The sequence below is a fragment of the Mus caroli genome, unplaced genomic scaffold, assembly GCF_978045245.1.
Source record: "Mus caroli unplaced genomic scaffold, Mus_caroli_1 scaffold_9, whole genome shotgun sequence".
NCBI lineage: Eukaryota > Metazoa > Chordata > Mammalia > Rodentia > Muridae > Mus > Mus caroli.
This window is the reverse complement of record NW_028227264.1, coordinates 74027041-74045578: the sequence shown is the minus strand read 5'-3', so window position 1 is coordinate 74045578 and position 18538 is coordinate 74027041. Positions and strand designations below refer to the sequence as shown.

The 18538-nt window shown below is 45.9% G+C and overlaps 1 protein-coding gene across 3 annotated transcripts in view; it reads left to right on the top strand.

The window, feature by feature from the left end:
* The first annotated feature begins 755 nt into the window (after positions 1-755).
* Cabin1 (calcineurin binding protein 1) overlaps positions 756-18538 on the top strand; it is a 116182-nt gene continuing 98399 nt past the window's right edge. For 2 of the 3 annotated variants that reach the window (XM_021173768.3, XM_021173767.2), the window contains exons 1-9: positions 756-1062; positions 9869-9994; positions 10459-10551; positions 11055-11168; positions 11918-12052; positions 13815-13995; positions 15258-15387; positions 16118-16267; positions 17452-17738. In XM_021173768.3, coding sequence (XP_021029427.1) covers positions 9992-9994; positions 10459-10551; positions 11055-11168; positions 11918-12052; positions 13815-13995; positions 15258-15387; positions 16118-16267; positions 17452-17738 — 1093 coding nt within the window. In that variant the 5' untranslated portion in view covers positions 756-1062; positions 9869-9991. The remainder of the gene's footprint in view (positions 1063-9868; positions 9995-10458; positions 10552-11054; positions 11169-11917; positions 12053-13814; positions 13996-15257; positions 15388-16117; positions 16268-17451; positions 17739-18538) is intronic. The other variant, XM_029482190.2, reaches the window with a different exon arrangement.

Below are 18538 nucleotides of genomic sequence, written 5' to 3'. Positions count from 1 at the left end.
CACATTGTGTAGTTCCAGAAGAAGCCAGAAGAGGGCGTTGGAGATAGTCCTGAACTGAAATTACAGCCCGTTGTGAGCTGTGCCAATGCTGGTATTCAAACCAGGGTCCCCTGGAAGAGAAGCCAGTGCTCCAAACTGCCCGAGACGTCTCTGCAGCCCCTTAGTGTTATTTAAATCATCCTTGTGGGATACTTTGCCACCAGGGATCCCAGCAGTGTGGAGCTCCTCCCTAAAGGGTTGCATTAACTCCCCAAATACTAACCTCTCCTTATCAGGTTTTTCTGCTCAAAAACCGGTAAACTTCTCTGACACGTTTCTTAGCCACGAGTTCGAAGCTAGTTCGGGCTGCACTAGTGAGACATTGCTTAAAATAAACCAAACCAAAATAAAACACAACAGCAACAACAAAACCAATAAGTCCTGCAGGTAGCGCAGCAGCAGCAGCAGCAGCAGCAGCAGCAGCAGCAGCAGCAGCAGCAGCAGCAGCAGCAGCAGCAGCAGCAGCAGCAGCAGCAGCAGCAGCAGCAGCAGCAGCAGCAGCAGCAGCAGCAGCAGCAGCAGCAGCAGCAGCAGCAGCAGCAGCAGCGCTCCCTTGCGCGCGAGTCAAAGACACAGCTCACATCGAACCCGTGGGTCCGCCCAAACAGTCAATAGCGCAGGGGTCCACACCGATTGGCTGACAAGGCTGACACTCCATCCAATGAGAGCGTTCCTTGTTGGTTTGTCGCGCGCAGGAGTCTGGGTGCTCAGGCCGTTGCCCTGGAGACGCCGGTCGAGTTCCGGGGAGTGAGGGCTGCGTGTGTCGGCTAGGTGTGCGCACGGCTCCCGTGAGCGCGAGGAGGTGGAACCACGCGAGAAGACCGGCTCTTCCCCTTCCCGGCGCGGTGGGCCGAAGCCAGGCTCGAGACCCGAAGGCGCGGGCGCGGGCCTTTTGCCCACGCTGGCTCCTCCGCGCGCCCCGCAGCCTCGCCGGGTGGCGCCTAGGGTGGGTCATAGTGACCGCAGCTCGAAGCCATCCCTTTCGGTGCGTCCTTTCGTTCACCTTCACCTCAGCCTAGCGAGGTGAGTGTGATGTGAGTACCATTTCTAGGGGTGGAAACTGAGGCCGAGGGAAGGTTTTAAACGGCTTTAAAGTTCCGGTGCGTCTTACCCCGACTGCAGTCATTCTGCTCAACACCCTCCATGGAGGAGGCAGGTAGAACGACTTCACCTGGCGCTGTCAGGTTTCTGCACTTGTGGACTTTGCCGCTTAACTCTTCAAGACATGACTTCTTATAGGTCATCAGTGTGGCCTATTGAACCTCATCTGGGTAAAGTTCCTTCTATGTGATTAATTTGCTTAGAAATAGAATTTAAAATGATCTCCTTAAGGGGTTGGCAAACTCTTGTAGATAGATTTATATTTTATGTTGTAAATTTAATTTAAAAAAAAAACCCCAATACTTTTAATGGTAAGTGTTTTAGATTTGGAGTGGCTGTTCAATTATGTTTCATGAATAAAGCCAAAGACAATATATGAGACAGTGTGTCACTATAATTTTATTTATAGATACTGAAAGCTGAATGGAAATAATTTTTATGTAATTGTCATGAATCAAGAGGTTGGTTGGTTATTTTCCTCATTAGAAATGTAAAAAAAAAAAAATCCTCCTTTCGGGCTGTATAATAGCAGTGGATGGTGAACCTACAGGCCATGTCTAGACCAGCACGTCACATCATAGAGGAAACAGGCGTAGAGAGGGGCATTTATGTTAAGTCAGTCTCTCACACACAGTTCTACCGTAACCTCAAGACTGCCAGAAGTTGGGTGTCATAGTTAGGGTTTTACTGCTGTGAACAAACACCATGACCAAGGCAAGTTTTATAAAGGAGACAACATTTAATTGCGGCTGGCTTGCAGGTTCAGAGGTTCAGTCCATTATCATCAAGTCGAGAACATGGCAGCATCCAGGCAGGCCTGGTGCAGGAGGAGCTGAGAGTTCTACATCTTCATCTGAAGGCTGCTAGCAGAAGACTGACTTCCAGGAAGCTAGGACTAGGGTATAAAATCCCACTCCCTGGGCCAAGCATATGCAAACCATCACACTGTGTGTAGTGTGTGTGTCTTTAATCCCAAGCACTCTGGAGGCCGAGACAGGTGGAACAGAGCAAGTTCCAAGATAGTCAAAGCTACACAGGGAGACCCTACCTTGAAAACTCCCCTATCCCCCACAAGAAAAATTGCCAGGCTCCTAGACCCTAGTGGGCCCCTTGGTTGCCTTTCACTAACTGGATGGCAGAGCTGAGGGGCATAAATAGCTTTTCTTTACTATGATCTTGAGCAGTGGAAACTTCATAGAGTTTGGGAACACTGCTATGTCAGTGCACGCTTTTAATCTCAGAACTCAGGAGGCAAAGGCATGTGTTTCTCTCAGCCTGGTCTATATAGCAAGTCCAGGCCCAGTCAGCTGGCGCTACATAGATTCTGTGTTTAAAAGAAGAAGAAGAAGAAGAAGAAGAAAAAAAAAGGGTGGGGTGGGGGTTAGAAACTTGAGAATTTAAAATGTGTTATTCTTAGAAAACTGCAACAGTTAGGCTGAGAATTAATAAGTGATTATAGATTAAGCATCCCAGTCTGAAAATCTTAATTTCCCCCAAATCCAAAACTTTTGAGTGCAGAGGTGACTGTGGAAATTCTGTACCATGATACTTTGTTCCATGTACAAATTATTAAACATTTTATGTAAAATTATCTTCAGGCTGTGTGCATAAAGTATATGATGAAGTAAGTTTTGTGAAACCAGGATGTCCTTGAACTTGAACCATCCTTCAGGTTCCTCTTTCTCCCGAATGCTGGGATGACAGGCCTCCAATCCCAGCTTTAAAAAAAAGTGTTTAAGCCCGGCATGGTGGCGCACGCCTTTAATCCCAGCACTCGGGAGGCAGAGGCAGGCGGATTTCTGAGTTCGAGGCCAGCCTGGTCTACAGAGTGAGTTCCAGGACAGCCAGGGCTATACAGAGAAACCCTGTCTCGAAAAACCAAAAAAAAAAAAAAAAAAAAAAAAAGTGTTTAACTGGTAGATTAATCTTGTGTATGAGATGCGTGTGGGGCCTGAGTGCCACAGCACCATTGGAGCTCAGAGGACAGCTTTGTCCATGTGGTTTCCGGGGATCCAACTCCTGTTCCTTTATCCTCCTAGCCATCTCGCAGCGGTCAAGGCGTTTGCTGTAAGCGTCACTTCTTAAAGGTCACACTGTCTGCCAGCATTGCCCCACTGAGGCCCAGAGATCTTTTGGGGAACATGCTGAAATTGACCCTCAAGCACAGCACATGCACACTGGAGTGTAATTCTGGACCTGATCTCTCTGTGGCAACATGTGCTGCTTCCTCTCATTTCAACCATTAAGGCTTTATGTAGCATGTGTTATAGTTTGTGTTTATAATATTGGATAAAGCTTAGTCCCTTCTTAGCAGTTTTTTTTTTTTTTACTTTGTACTTAGGTAGTCTTCCATTTTTATTTTTCTAAATGGTCCTTGATGTCATCTTGTCTGTTATCTTGGTGGTTTTGCGGGGGGACTGCATGAAGTTTATGTGGTAACTTCTGGAGAGCTGACACCTTGTATCCTACCTGAGGAGAAGAGATTGCATTACACTGAGTTCACACTTTGAGTTGTGCTCGACAATTTTCCCTGTGTACATTGCAGATCTCTTACTAAGGACTTTATCTTCTTGGTCCTGCCAATGGGATTTTCTGCACAATCATATTTTCTACTTATGGTTTGTATGAATCAATTTTTACATTAAATTATTATTATTATCATTAAATTATTTTAATTTTAAAATTACATATGTGTGTGGGTATGTGCGCATGATGTGGTTGCTCAGGGAGGCCCGAGGAGTGCATCAGCTCCTCAGGAGCTGGAGGGAAAGATGGCTGGAGCTACTTGATGTTGGTGCTGGGAACCAAACTGTTTCCTCTGCTGGAGCAATCGATGCTCTTTGTTGCTGAGCCAGGTTCCAGCTCTGTACTCATCAGCTAATGGTATGCTGTGTTTGTACTAATGGTGTACGGTGTATGTACTAATGGTCTGTGTATGTACTAATGGTATACTGCATATGTACTAGTGGTAAACTGTGCTCCATCACTGAGTTCTTTTATTAGTGTATGGGTTCATGGAGGTTTTTAAAAAAGTATTCTTTTGTATTATTGGGAAAACACTTTTCTTGTTTTGTTTTGTTTTTGTCTTGTTTGTTTGTTTCAAGACAGGGTTTTTCTGTGTACCTGTCTTGGAACTCACTCTGTAGACCAGGCTGGCTGTCCTTGAACTCACAGAGATCCACCTGCCTCTGCCTCTAGAATGCTGCGATTCAAGGCGTATTCCACCGCCGCCTAATGAATAACACTTTTACTCCCTAGTCAACTCTTTATTTATTTATTTATTTTGAGATAGGATCTTGCCACGTGGGCCAGGCTAGCTGGGAGCCCACAGTTTATTGCTTCGGCCTTCCAATGCTGAGGTTACAGTGGTGAGATTAAATGTAGCCTTTATACCCATTCTTAAACCTCAGTTTGCTTTTCCTGTTCTCACTGCATTGGCTGATCATCTTAGTGCAGTAGTGGATAGTATCAGAGATAGTGGACATCCTGACTTTTATTCCTGATAGCAGTAGCAATGTGTGGAGTGTTTTTTCCATTAAATACTATTTTGGCTTTAGGACCAAGGTATTTATTTCTATTTTTTCATGACAAGAAGTTATTCTTCTTTTCCCATTTTTTTTTCAATTTTTTTTTAGTTGTTGTTCATAGCTATTGAATTTGGTCATTTTTCTTTAATCTAAAGAAGTAAATTTATTTTAAAACACCTTAAAGTGTATCTGCTTGTCTGTATGTGCACCATGAGCATACAGTACCTGTAGAGGCCAGAAGAGGGCTCTGGATCCCTTAGAACTGGGTTACAGGAGGCTGTGAGCCACCTGATATGTGAGTTAAACCTTGGTCCTCGGCCAGGGCAGCCAACACAGCCCACACTTGTAAATGCTAAGCTGTCTGTTTATGGAAATAACTGTATGATTTAATTTTTATATTTTGTTATGTTTCTTTTATTTTAGATTGACTCTCTTTTACCTAGAAGTTTTTTTTTTTTTTTTTCGAGTTTCGAGACAGGGTTTCTCTGTGTAGCTCTGGCTGTCCTGGAACTCACTCTGTAGACCAGGCTGGCCTCGAACTCAGAAATCCACCTGCCTCTGCCTCCCAAGTGCTGGGATTAAAGGTGTGCACCACCACGCCTGGCTTACCTAGAAGTTTTTTGTTAGACAGGGTCTCTATATAGCTCAGGCTATACTTGAACTTAAGAGTCCTCCTGCTTGCTGGCCACTATACCTGCTAGAGTTGGATTTTAAATACATGGCTCTTCCTTCTTGTTGCTAATGGTAGTGAATAATAAATAGACCATGTACACACACATATGTATTTATATATGCATATGTGTGTGTATGGTTTGCATGTGTATACATGTTTGTGTATATATTTCTGTGTATGTGTGTGTTTAGGTCATTGATGAATGTTCGAAATCATGCTCCACCTTTTAAGACAGATCTCTCACTGAACCTTGACTTATTAGTAGCTGGACTGGCTGGCCTGAGAGCTCCAGGGTCGTCTTGTCTCTGCTCCTAGTTCTAGGCTTACAGATACATGCTGAGGCTCTGAATGCAGGTCCCAGCCCTTAGGCTTTGATCAGGACTCTCTTGGTTGTAATAATTTTTATGGAGAGGTGTGTGTGTATGTGTGCATATCTGTATGTATGTATGTATACTTGCCATAGAAAAGATGTGGATCTTAGAACACAACCTTGGATGTTGGTCCTTGCCCTTCACCCACCTTTTTAAAAATTAAAACAATTATTGTGGCTAGAAAGATGCTTCAGTGGTTAAGAACACTGGCTACTCTTCCAAAAGTCCCAGATTAGATCCCCAGCACTTGAACATTTCAGCTTACAACTGTCTGTAACTCCAGTCTCAGGGGGTCTGACACCTTCTTCTAGCCTCTGTAGACCAGAAGCACACATGTAGCACACATACACACATACAGGCAAAACATCCATACACATAATATAAATATGAATGAAAATATTATTGTGTGTGTATGATGTGTGCTTGTGGAGGTTAGGGTATACTTTATGGGAATTCCATTTCTGTGGGTTCCAGGGATTTAACTTGGGCTGTAAGGCATGACAATGACAAGTAACTTCACCTGCTTAGCCATTTCTTCATTCCAATTTCTTTGATTTGATTTTTCTAAACTTTAATTTTCGTGTGTGTGTTTGTGTGCGTGTGCTTGTGTATGTGTGTGTGGTGTGGTAGTTTGAATAGGTATGGCCCCCATAGACTACTGTTTGAATGCTTGGCTCATAGGGAGTGTCACTCTTAGGAGATGTGGCCTTGTTGGAGGAAGTGTGTCACTGTGGGGCAAGCTTTGGGGTCTTCTGTACTTAAGCTGTGTCCACTAACACAGTCCCCTTCTGCTGCATGTGGATCAAAATGAAATTTTTTTTCTTTTTTAAGATTTATTTATTTTTTTATATTTAAGTACACTGTAGCTGTTTTCAGACACCCCAGAAGAGGGCACCAGATCTCGTTACAGATGGTTGTGAGCCACCATGTGGTTGGTGGGATTTGAACTCAGGACTTTGAAGAGCAGTCAGTACCCTTATCTGCTGAGCCATCTTTCCAGCCCCCAAAAATGAATTCTTGGCTCCTTCTCCAGCACCTTGTTTGCCTGCCCTTCCATGCTTCTCACAATGATGATACTGGTCTGAACCTCTGAAACTTGTAAGCCAGCCCCATTTAAATGTTTGCCTTTATAAGAGATGCCATGGTCGAGTTATCTCTTCACAATAATGAAACCCAAACTAAGACAGATGGGCACATACATGCCACAGTATACATGCAGGGGTCAGAGGACAGCTGTGTGGAGGTTGTTTTCTTTTTCTTTTTTTTTTTTTTTTTTTTTTTGGTTTTTCGAGACAGGGTTTCTCTGTGTAGTCCTGGATGTCCTGGAACTCACTCTGTAGACCAGGCTGTCCTCGAACTCAGAAATCTGCCTGCCTCTGCCTCCCAAGTGCTGGGATTAAAGATGTGCGCCGCCATGCCTGGCTTGAGGTTGTTTTCTTTTCTATATTTATGTGGGATCTAGGGATTGTACTGTGGTTGTTAAAGCTTGTGGCTTTTCAGGCTGAATCATCTTACTCACCCTTTGCTTTGTTTTGAAATCAAGGTCTTTTGCTGCTGTGCTTAATAGGCTGGCTGGCCTGTGAGTTCTCAGGGTTTGTCTGTCTTGCTACAGGAGCACTGGGGTCACACCTGAGGTTTCTGATTTTTAGTTATGCATATGGGTATGTGTGCATGTGCAAATGAGCGCAGGTGCCCCTGGAGGCCAGAAGAGGGCGTCAGAGCTCCTGGAGCTGGAGTTACAGGTGGTTGTGAGTTGCCTGACATGGGAACCGAGCTGTGTCCTCTACAGGAGCCGAGTGCTCTAGCACTGAACTCTCGGGTCCCAGCCCCATTATCTTTCAACACTGTTACAAATTTCAGGGTTAGTTTTGGAGGGTATAAATAGTACTCAAGCCACAGAACTCTCCAGTCACCCTTTCTTTGTTTTGAGCACACTGTGTAAAAAACAGACGTGAAAATTTGTTGTTTTCATAAAATCTCAAACGTTCGATTTTTGTCAATAAAGTCTCCAGACAGGTGCTAGGGTGAAAGCCTGCTAGCCCAGAGAGGCAGAGAAAGCACCCAGCTGACCTTCCTCCACAGCTGATGTCCCAAAGAGAAAAACAAGTTCTCCTCCTCCACCCTGGCTCAAAATCTCTCAAACTGAATGTCCCTCCCTTCTACTTCCCGTGTGTCTTTCTCTCTGTCCTCCTGACTTTCTCTCTGGTTTTTCACATATTCACTCCCTGTCATCTGGTTGCTTGCTCCTCCTCTTGATCACTGGTTGACTTTATTTAATCGTGTTTACAGAAATCAGAAAGCTCTTGGATTAAGAGTGTGTGCTAGGGCTGAGCCATACCATAACTATAAACAGGTTTTTCCAGTGAATAACAGAATCTCAGGGTTTACAGTGTGATCAAATATCCTGCAACAACAAATGTTTTTCTTTCATAATGCCAAAGACAATAATAATAAAATAATGATAATAGCAATAAATTCACAAGTTATGGCAGTTTCAGTGGCACCAGTTTGGCAGGTGCTCCCACTTTCCTTGATAACCCTGGCTGAGGTGAACACAGATTCTTTTTTCTCATGCTAGTTACTAATATTAATTTTAGGGTACACATTATGAATTACACAGTGACCCTTTTGCTGTGGTGACTGTCTCCATACAGGAGCATGCCTCTGGCAAAGGATCTCTTTCCTTCGCTCCTCTCCAGAGGAGAGCGGCTACAAACGCCTGGAGCAGAGCCCCAGTCCCTGCTTCATGCATGTGACGTGTCCAGGTTGTTAGGAAATCACCGTAGGTTTAGCCATGTGCAGCTTGGGCGTTGGCTGCTTCACTGCCCTCTCTCAGCCTCCAGGCAGAAAGCCGGGCTTCCAGGAGGATGCAGAACCCAAAGCACCCTGAATAATCCAGGTGAGTGGGAAAGCATCCAAAGGAGCACACTTACAGGACGGACACACACACACACACACACACACACACACGCTTCATGGTTGCTGTCAAGGGTTAAGAGGCCACAGCAGAGTTTAAGAGGTTTCCTGAGAAGTAAAGAAGTTGATAAAACACAAATAGTCCACCTCTGTGGAAGCTGTTGTGAGTCAGACTGCTGCTGTCCTGGGTTTGAGAGCGAAGCTGCAGAGGGAGCAGGTAAGGGCAGTACTGGGTCTGGGTGATCAAACGGAAACATGGACAGAAAGTCCAGACAAACAGGAGAGCAGGTTCTCAGGAGCTGGGACACAGATGAACTGGAGTTCCTGGCAAAGTTGGGAGTGGCCTGCCGGACACACCAGGTGGTCAGGTGATGGTTGGTAGGGGCTTTGCCAGTGCAGTGCTTGGTAGGTGCCAATCTTTTCCCTTAGTGTGGTGTGTCTGCTATATTCTTGGGCCTAGCTTTCTTGGTAAAACTTTACTATGCCCATGTGCTCCTACAGTCCCTAGGTCACCCCATACATTTATAGGGTGGCAACCTTTCTACTCTGTCATTTTTCTGTCTGTTATGTGGGTTGTACTAGACAGATGTGTGGTTCATATGTCCACCATGAATAGCTATCCTCCATTCTCAAAGTGGGAGTCAAAGCTGCTTATAAAACGGAGTCTCTGAGGGCCAAGCACAGCTTTAAAAAACCCATATTTTACACAATGTAGACCAACTTTTAGCAGGGCACTCAGCCCTATGCCAGCGTCCCCCTTACCCACTGATCGATTGTCTCTATTCCAGATGCGTCACATAACTGGATGCAGACAGTATTGACTGTTTGCATATGACATCTTTTATTTAGCTTGGTTTTAAAGGTTCCTTCATGTTGCAGCATACATTATTCGTTATGAATGGACATTGTTCCTTCATAGACTTTCCCCATTTTATTCATCAGTTTTTAGCTATTGTGTGGCCCCACCTTTAGCTCTTGAATACTGCTGCTGTGTCCATTTATAACCAAGTTTTGGTGTGGACATGTTTTCCTTTGAGTAGATGCATAGGAGTGGAGTTCGGGATCATATGCTAATTCTGTCTGAGATTTTGAGAAAGTGCCAATATGTTTTCCTTAGGGGCTGTTTCATATTTCCAGGAGCAACATAGGAAGTTCTAATTTCTCTTCTGTCTTACCAATCCCATCATCTTTTATAGTCTTTAAACTGTTTTGTTTTTCCCTTCCTTATATTTCTCACACAGGTGGGCCTGAGCACTGTGCCGTTCCTGGCTCCTCCTGTACCCTTTTGTCCTGTTTGCTCTGCAGGGACTGTCGTGTCCCAGGGATGGGAAGTGACCCTCCGTGGTGGTGCTGAATCTCTGAATATGGTAAGACCTGATCCCTGCCTAAGTTGTTGGTGACAGTGTTGTTTGTCACTCTGCTCCTGGGGGCTAGGGGCATTTTTCCTGTGCAGCCTTTCTTCCAGGAAGGCTGTTGGTAAACCTGTGGGTGAGGATGCTTGTCTGGCTATTGCTTGTAAGTCTTTAGTCATACTTGTAGGAAAGACACAAAATTGATGTTTTATTGGAATTGTTACTCTAATACCCAGGTCTTCTATGTTGAGTAGAAACTGGGGCTCCCAGCCTCTGTTCCTTTGAGGTGGACAGTATCCAGGATCTACTTTCCACTCTTGCTGGGTATTGTCCCATCGACAGATTCACATCCTGGTTTTTTTCCCGGATGATTGTTGGTGGTTCTTCCTCCATAGTTTTTCATAGCCTAGAATAAATATTCTGAAGCATGATTGTATTCATCTGAGCACTGTGCTGCTAGTCCTCTTATTCCTTCCTAGATTCGCATTGCAGCCTTGAACGCCAGCTCCACGATTGAGGATGACCATGAGGGAAGCTTCAAAAGTCACAAAATCCAGACAAAGGAGGCTCAGGTATATGCACTCTGAGATCTGCTTCTGAGGAAGTTCCCGCTGCTCAGTTTAAATGAATTCCTTGTGTCCTCAGAGGAGTTGTAAGGGGGATGGTGTGCTGCAGACGGCTGCCTCTCCACCTCAGGTCGGACTTGTTTCCTTCGGGAGATGGTCATGCTGAAGAACTAACTGAATGCTCTTTGTGTTGTTGCCATTTACCTACCACCTGCCCTCCGCCTTTTTGTGTGTGTGTGCGTGCGTGTGCGAGTATGCACACGGGACTCTGCAGTAATGAGGTCTGAGCACTGAGTAGTAGATTTTCTTTGACTGCAGAGGCTGTAGCTTACATTTAGCTTAGCAGTCACTCAGAGCCTCCCTTTGCCTACATTTGGATGTGAAAGGCTTAGGCTCTGTGTTGGTGGGAAGACGTCTCCATGTGAAAGGCTCTGTTCTGTGTGCTGGGAAGAAGTCTCCATGTGAAAGGCTCTGCTCTGTGTGGTGTGACATCTCCTTCTTGGTTGCAGGAAGCAGAAGCCTTTGCCCTATACCACAAGGCCCTGGATCTACAAAAACATGACAGGTTCGAGGAGTCCGCCAAGGCCTACCATGAGCTTCTGGAAGCTCGCCTGCTGCGGGAGGTGAGGCACTGGGCTGCTGGGCTGGGGTTTGTTTTGTTTTTTTGAGACAAAGTCTTAACTTTGAAGTCCAGGCTAGCCTGAGACTCAGGGTTCTCCTAGAGGCTTGGGTTATAGGCATGTAACTCCCTACCCAGTATCTTTCAGTATCCATGTCTCTGTTTTATACATGTGGACATATGTGTGTATGTTTGGTTGGTTATAGTTTTTGTTTTTTTCTTGAGACAGGGCTTCACGTGGTCCATGCTAGTCATGAACTGGGTATGGAGTCAAAGCTAGCCTTGAACTGATTCTTGTTCTACCCTTACCCCTGCATGCTGAGTGCTGGCTCTCATGAAGCTCTGTACACAGACTGGCCTAAAGCTAGCAGAGTTCTGCCTGCATCTGCCTCTTGAATGCTGTGATTAAAAATACATACTGCCATGGCCAGCCACTTCTTTTGTTTTTAAAACACTTGTCCCTGAATAGGGGTTACTGGCTGGGCTGGGTTTTCATGTGCGCATTCAGATATGGCAGCAGTGGTAGAGAAGGGTCCCTTGTCTTTCTTGGTCAGCAGTTTCTGCAGAGCACTTCCTGGTGGTTTGGCCTTTCTTTATGTGAAAGAGCTATTGGGTCTGCCTGGACTATCTGTAACACCCTAGTTTCCCAGGTGAGGTGGGACTGGGCTGTCTCAAGCAGGAAATCAGCATCCTATTGATCGCTTGCTGTGGCTGTAGGGCCGTGGTGTCACTTTTGCCTCTGTCTTCTCTCAGGCAGTGTCATCCGGAGATGAGAAGGAAGGGCTGAAACACCCTGGACTGATACTGAAATATTCTACGTATAAGAACCTGGCCCAGCTGGCAGCCCAGCGAGAGGACCTGGAGACCGCCATGGAATTTTATTTGGAGGTATGGAGTTGGTAGTACTCAAAATTCCTGTGTAGGAAATTGCTGAAGAAGGGACATGAAGTGATCTTGTTGACTAAAGAGACTTTGTAGTGGTGTCGCACCAGGTTCTTATACTCAAGGCCTTGTGGACAGAAAGGCCTGGAAGGCAGGGTTAGGGACTGAGGCAGGCCTCAGTGTAGAGACTGTATGTGAAGTTTTCTACCATCATGCGGCTTATTTTAATGCATTTGAACATCCAGCCAATGAGAGGGGAAAAATGGTAACCCTGTGCATGGTGGTACCTGTCTGTAAGCCAAGCAGTGGAGGGCTGAGGCTGGAGACTCACACAGCAGGTAACAATTTGGTGATGTTTAGGTGTGAAGACCAGAGCCTGACAGCTGTATTTGTTGCACTCTAGTCACAATGGTACTGGTGATATTTCTGTTGGTATCTCTGTGTGTCTCTCTAATGTACCAGATAGTATGTCAAGAGCTCTCCTTGCAATCTTATGCCATCTTGAAAGAAGGGTGAGTTTATCCTCATTTCAGTGATGAAGACTCAGGCTTAGGTTATTCTGCTAATGAATGCTGGACAGTGATGTGGACTAAGATCTTCTCTGATTCTTCTAGAATCCTGTTAGACTCCTGGATTTTCTTTGAATTCTATTCCTTTTACTTCTTTTGATGTATTTTAAAGATTTATTATGTTTTTCATTGTGTGTATGTGTGAGTATGTGAGTGTGGGTACTTGCCAATGCCTTTGGCTTCAGAGCCTCCCAGAGCTGGAGTTACAGGTGGTTGTGACCTGGCTGATACAGGTGCTCCAAACTCCATCCTCTGCAAGAGCAGCAAGTGCTCCTAACCTCTGAGCTGTCTTTTCAGCAGCTCCTTCCACCCCTCCCAGGTATGCATGTGTGCTCAGTAGTTAGTGTTGGGTGCCAGCCTCAGGAGCACATCCATCTATTCTATTACAGGGCCTCTTACTGGCCTTGAGCTCAGCCATTTGGAACTAGTCTAGTTGGCCAGGAGGTCTCAGAGATCCACTTGTCCCTGCTGTCCCAGCCCTGGGAACAGGCATACTCAGCATTCTTATGTGGATTTTGAGGATCAAACTTGAGTTATTGCATTTGTTAGGCAAGCACTTTACCAATGGAGCTTTCCCCCAGAGTCCTCTTTGGCTTCTTTACTTATTAAATATGTAAGGAACACGCAGATATTTCCATTAGTACAGTATGTTGAAAAAAATGTTCTAAGTTAAATAAATTAGCTCATGTAACATTTTTAAAATAGTAAGTTTTGTGAGGCAGTTGTCATGTATTCCAGGGCTGTGAAGGGAGGGTGACCGTGAACTCTAATCCTCCTCCTCTTCCCAATTGACATGGGATTACAGACATGGGTCATCAAGCCAGGCTTATTCTGTAACTTGTATTTCTTGAGAAGGATTTCATTATGTAGCCTCTGCTGTCCTGAAACTGACTTTGTAGCCCAGGTTGACCTTGAACTTAACTGTCCTCCTGCCTCGGCCTCCAGGGTGTTGGGATTACAGGTGTGAGTCATCATGCTGTTTCATGTGACTTTTTAATGTGTCATTGCTCTGCGTCTTAGAAACATGTGACTGCAGGAAAGTGAGGCAGCTTTATTAGTTATAACTAAGGACACTGCCTTGCTACTTTCCTGGGTATTTTAAGCAGCTGGACCAATGCTGTGTCCCTTTTATCCCCACCTTGTGTGTTTGAAAAATCTAATCAAGTGCATACCTGTACCTCTGCTTACACTGCTGCTAGGCAGTGATGCTGGATTCCACAGACGTCAACCTTTGGTACAAAATTGGACACGTGGCCCTGAGGCTCATCCGGCTTCCCCTGGCTCGCCATGCTTTCGAGGAAGGGCTTCGGTGTAATCCTGACCACTGGCCCTGCCTGGACAATCTCATCACTGTTTTGTACACCCTCAGTGATTACACAAGTAAGTGGGACGGATGAGAGAGGCTGGCTTGGGTGTGTTAGTAGACATTCTGTCAATCTTAGCTACCTGATTTGCTCTTTCCCAGTCTCCATTTAGCAGGCACGTGTAAGTATAGTAGTGCCACACAGTAAGAGATGTGGTGCTCGCCAGAGGATTCCTCCCTCCCGTGTCCTTTGTGCGTTGTCCTTTTGGGCTGTTGTCCTTCTGGATTTTTTTGAGAAAACGTCTCCTGCCCTCCAGGCTGGTCTTGAACTCAAAATGCCTGTCACATTGAGTGACTTATGGGACACATTTATTTCTTACAGCTTTGGAAGCTAAGGTTAAGTCTAAGCCTTAAGATCAGGGTGCTGGTAGGTTGGTGCCTGGTCTTGGCCTTTGGGTTGTCTCCTCCTTGCTGTGTCTTTACTTGGTGGGGATGGATGGGGTTGGAAACACACTTCACATGTATGTGATACTAGAGGTGCAGTTAGTTCATCCTGAAGCAAAATTCTTCTCTACCCATGGGCTTGTTAAGCCACAGAGTTTATGTGCTCTAAAATATAAAGGTAGACATCTGTGGGATAAATATTTCCTTGTCTATTCCAGAAGTGAGACATAGAAAAGGGAGTGAAAACTTCCAGATAAATCCAGAATTTAAGAAGGCAAATCTCATGCTGGGCGGTGGTGGCACACTCCTTTAATCCCAGTACTTGGGAGGCAGAGGCAGGCGGATTTCTGAGTTCGAGGCCAACTTGGTCTATAGAGTGAGTTCCAGGACAGCCAGAGCTACACAGAGAAACCCTGTCTGGGGGGTGGGGGTGGGGGAACAAAAAGGCAAATCTCATTGTCTGTAGGTTCAGGGGTAATTTGATGCTCTGTCCTCTAGGCTCATTCACTGGGTGACAGTGTCACTGTCATAGCTGAGATGTCCAGATATTTTCAAGGCTCTTACCAGTTAATAGGTAACTGCTGTGAGTGCTTTAGGTATTTTTTTGTAGCACTTATTAAATCTCAAATCTTGGGGCCAAGGCTGTACAGGAAGGTCATACAGTCTGTTTGCTCCTGGCACTGGTTGTCCTCAGCTGTAGGCCATCTGTTCTGGTCTGTTCTAGATTTTATAGTCGCAGCAGTCTTTACTAGCTCTCTCACCATTACTATTGTGCATTCTTTGATTCCATTTCCTAGTGTTGACTAGCAAGGCTAGAGTTCTGAAAGCTGTCTTATCTCCTAAACCGTTTTTTTTTTTTTTTGTTTTTTTTTTTTTTTTGTTTTTTTCTTGTTAGCATGTCTTTACTTCATCTGCAAAGCCCTTGAGAAAGACTGCCGGTACAGCAAAGGCCTGGTCCTCAAGGAGAAGATCTTTGAAGAGCAGCCTTGTCTCCGAAAGGACTCCCTCCGAATGTTTCTCAAGTGGTAAGGCCTACATCACATCACTATGTGTGGTCAGTAAGCATCAGGAGCAACTGTCATCCCCTTCTGTCCTGATCTGTGTGTGATTGGAGTCCCTGAATGCCAGGGCTTCATTGCCAGCCAGAAAACCCTTCTTGTTGGTCAGGTGTTCCCTGGCCCGGGTGCTCACCTGCTGGGGATTAGTGGCTACTCCTCTCAGCTGCGTTCTCTGTAAACCTAACCCTGTGTTCACTAATGTCTTTGATGAACTAATGTTTCGGTGAGATCGTTAAGTCTCAAGAGTGGCTGTATGAAGTGGTCCTGCTGGAGCCACTGGGCTGCCTGGGTACTGAGAGTGCGGGTGTTGTCCTGTCTGAGGCCGCCTTAGACCTTGAGAACCCCCCCCCCCCCCCCCCGTCTTTCTGTATGATTTTGGTGAACATAATTGGTTTAATGGCTTTGTTGGAACTGGCAATCTTTTGTTTCCTGTGGCTTTCCAGACACAAAGGTGACAACTATTAATACATAGGAAAATTCTTTGCCCTGTTGTAAACTGTGGAAGAAACAAGGGGCTTCTGTGATTTCCAGTGTATGTAGGTGTACAATGCTGATGACCATCCATCTGTGGTCAGAGTCAAGTTGTAGTTTATGTTCAGGACATAACAGATTACTGATTAAAGGGTACCACTGTCTATAAAAGCTGAGCATCGGCTCTGACTTTAACACTGTACTTTCCCATCTTATACACTTTTAGTGACATGTCAATTCACGATGTGTCAGTGAGTGCAGCGGAGACGCAGGCCATTGTAGATGAGGCTCTGGGGCTGCGGAAGAAGAGGCAAGCGTTGATCGTGCGGGAAAAGGAACCAGACCTGAAACTAGTGCAGCCCATCCCTTTCTTCACGTAAGTGTCGGTCGGGTTTCTCTGAAATGTGAGGTTGGCTGGTAAGATACTCCCAGCACAGGAGGGAGAAGCCCCAGGCCAGACCTGGGTCTGCTGGGAGGGGAAGGGAGGCACAGTGGCTAGAGAGCTGGAGTCAGTATCTGCTTGTAGGCTCCTAAAGAGCAGCTTAGCTCTTTTAAGCAGGCCCAGTGCGTAAGCTGCTCACCCGGTCACTGGGAACGCTCCTGTGCTCCTCAGTCTTCTCTGTTGAGAAGGGAGGAACATTAGCATTGGGCAGACTCCAGCCAGCTGGGGACCTGGAACCCTGGAGTGTGTCACAGTGTGAACTTGCCTGACAGTCCAGTCCGGGCTCGTATCAGAACCGATGACATGTTCCTCTGTAAGATGGGTTTCAGTATAGCCTCTGTGAGCTTGGTAATGTATAAGAGGCCCTCTCCTTCCTGGAAGGGAGGGCTGGTATTGGTGCTACACTGGAGTTGGGGTCGTAAGCTTTGACATTTAATTTTTGTTTTAAAAATTCTGGCATTATGGAAAATCCCAGAACTAGGGAGGCTGGAGCAGGCGGGTTTCTGGTTTTTCAGACCAGATTGTACTGCAGAGTGAGTTTGAGACTGACTGAGCTGCCACAGTGAGACTCTCAAGCATATATACTGTACATACAAGTTCTGCCGTTACATTTGAGTTTTTAAGTTTAGCATGTCGGGCTGGTGAGATGGCTCAGTGGGTAAGAGCACCCGACTGCTCTTCCGAAGGTCCAGAGTTCAAATCCCAGCAACCACATGGTGGCTCACAACCATCTGTAATGAGATCTAGCGCCCTCTTCTGGAGGGGCTGAAGACAGCTACAGTGTACTTACATGTAATAAATAAATAAATCTAAAAAAAAAAAAAAAAAAAAAAAAGTTTAGCATGTCCTGCCATCATCATAGCAGGTCTGATGCTGGGGACAGCATCTCTGCTTTGTAAGGGATGATGTAATGAAATAGAATATCAGGGGTCTCTGCTGAGGTGAGGAGCAGGAAGATGTTTGTTCTCTGTACCTGCTCTGGCTTGGGCTTCTCCATTTTAGCACATATTGGATTCAGTATTTTGTTGGTTATAATGATGTCGTCACAGCCGTGTGAACGATTCTGCCAAGTCTACCCAGGTGCTGACCGTGTGTGGGGGCCCTTCCTTTCCCTGCAGGTGGAAGTGCCTTGGGGAGAGCTTGCTTGCCATGTACAGTCACCTCACCACCTGTGAGCCCCCGAGGCCCAGCCTTGGGAAGAGGATTGACCTGTCTGACTACCAGGATCCCAGCCAGCTGCTAGCATCCTCTGTAGTGGTTACACCTGTCAGTGTGGTCCAGCCAAGTCCTATTTGCACTAATCCAACTGTTGCCGTGGCTGAGCCTGTGCTCTCCTACACCTCTGTGACCACAGCCAGCTTCCCACTGCACAGTCCCAGCCTGCTGGACACAGGCACTCCTATGGGTGAGCAGACTTTGTGGCCTCACATTCATGAGAGCAGCCCGTATGGTAAGCCCAGCAGGAGCAAGAGCAGGAGGCCTTGACATCTCTGGAGAAATACATCCTGCTGGAGCTCTAGCCTCCAGGTGGCTCAGTTGGTAAAAACACTTGCTTTAATAGCATAAGGACCAGAGTTCAAATCCCCAGCACCTATATAAAAAGCTGAGTGCAATGACAGAGGCCTAGAGTCTTGGTGCTGGGGAGGTGGAGAGAGGGGGATCCTGGGAACTCACTGGTCCAGTGAAAAACTGTCTCAAGAAATGAGGTGGCAAGTGGCCTGAGTGGAAATCAGAGCTCCATAGAAAACTGTAGCCTGGCCCCAGGGCATAGACCTGCCTCTTCCCCTAGCCAGTCATGGTGGCACAAACTGTTAATCCAGCACTAGGGAATCAGAGGCAGTCAGATCTCGGTGAGTTCTAAGCCAGCCTGGTCTATAGAGCGAGTTCCAGTATAGCTAAGGTTACACACAGAGAAACCCTGTCTCAAAAGAAAAAAAATGCCTCTTCCCCTCATTATTTCTTTGCTGTTGGTCCTCCTGTCTTGCTAGGTATATGCATTTCTAGGTCTTGGACCTTAGAAAACATTAAAGTCATTGCCATGTGTGGTAGTGCATTTTAATTACTAATGGAATTGTAAAAAGTTTGTACCGTAAGTTCCCATGCAGTGTTCTGATTTTTCTGCCACTGGCAGTTAGAGAGTGACTGTAGCTTGGTCGGTTGGTTTTCTCAGTTGCATGACTGAGGCTAAGCTCCCTTTGTTCTCTA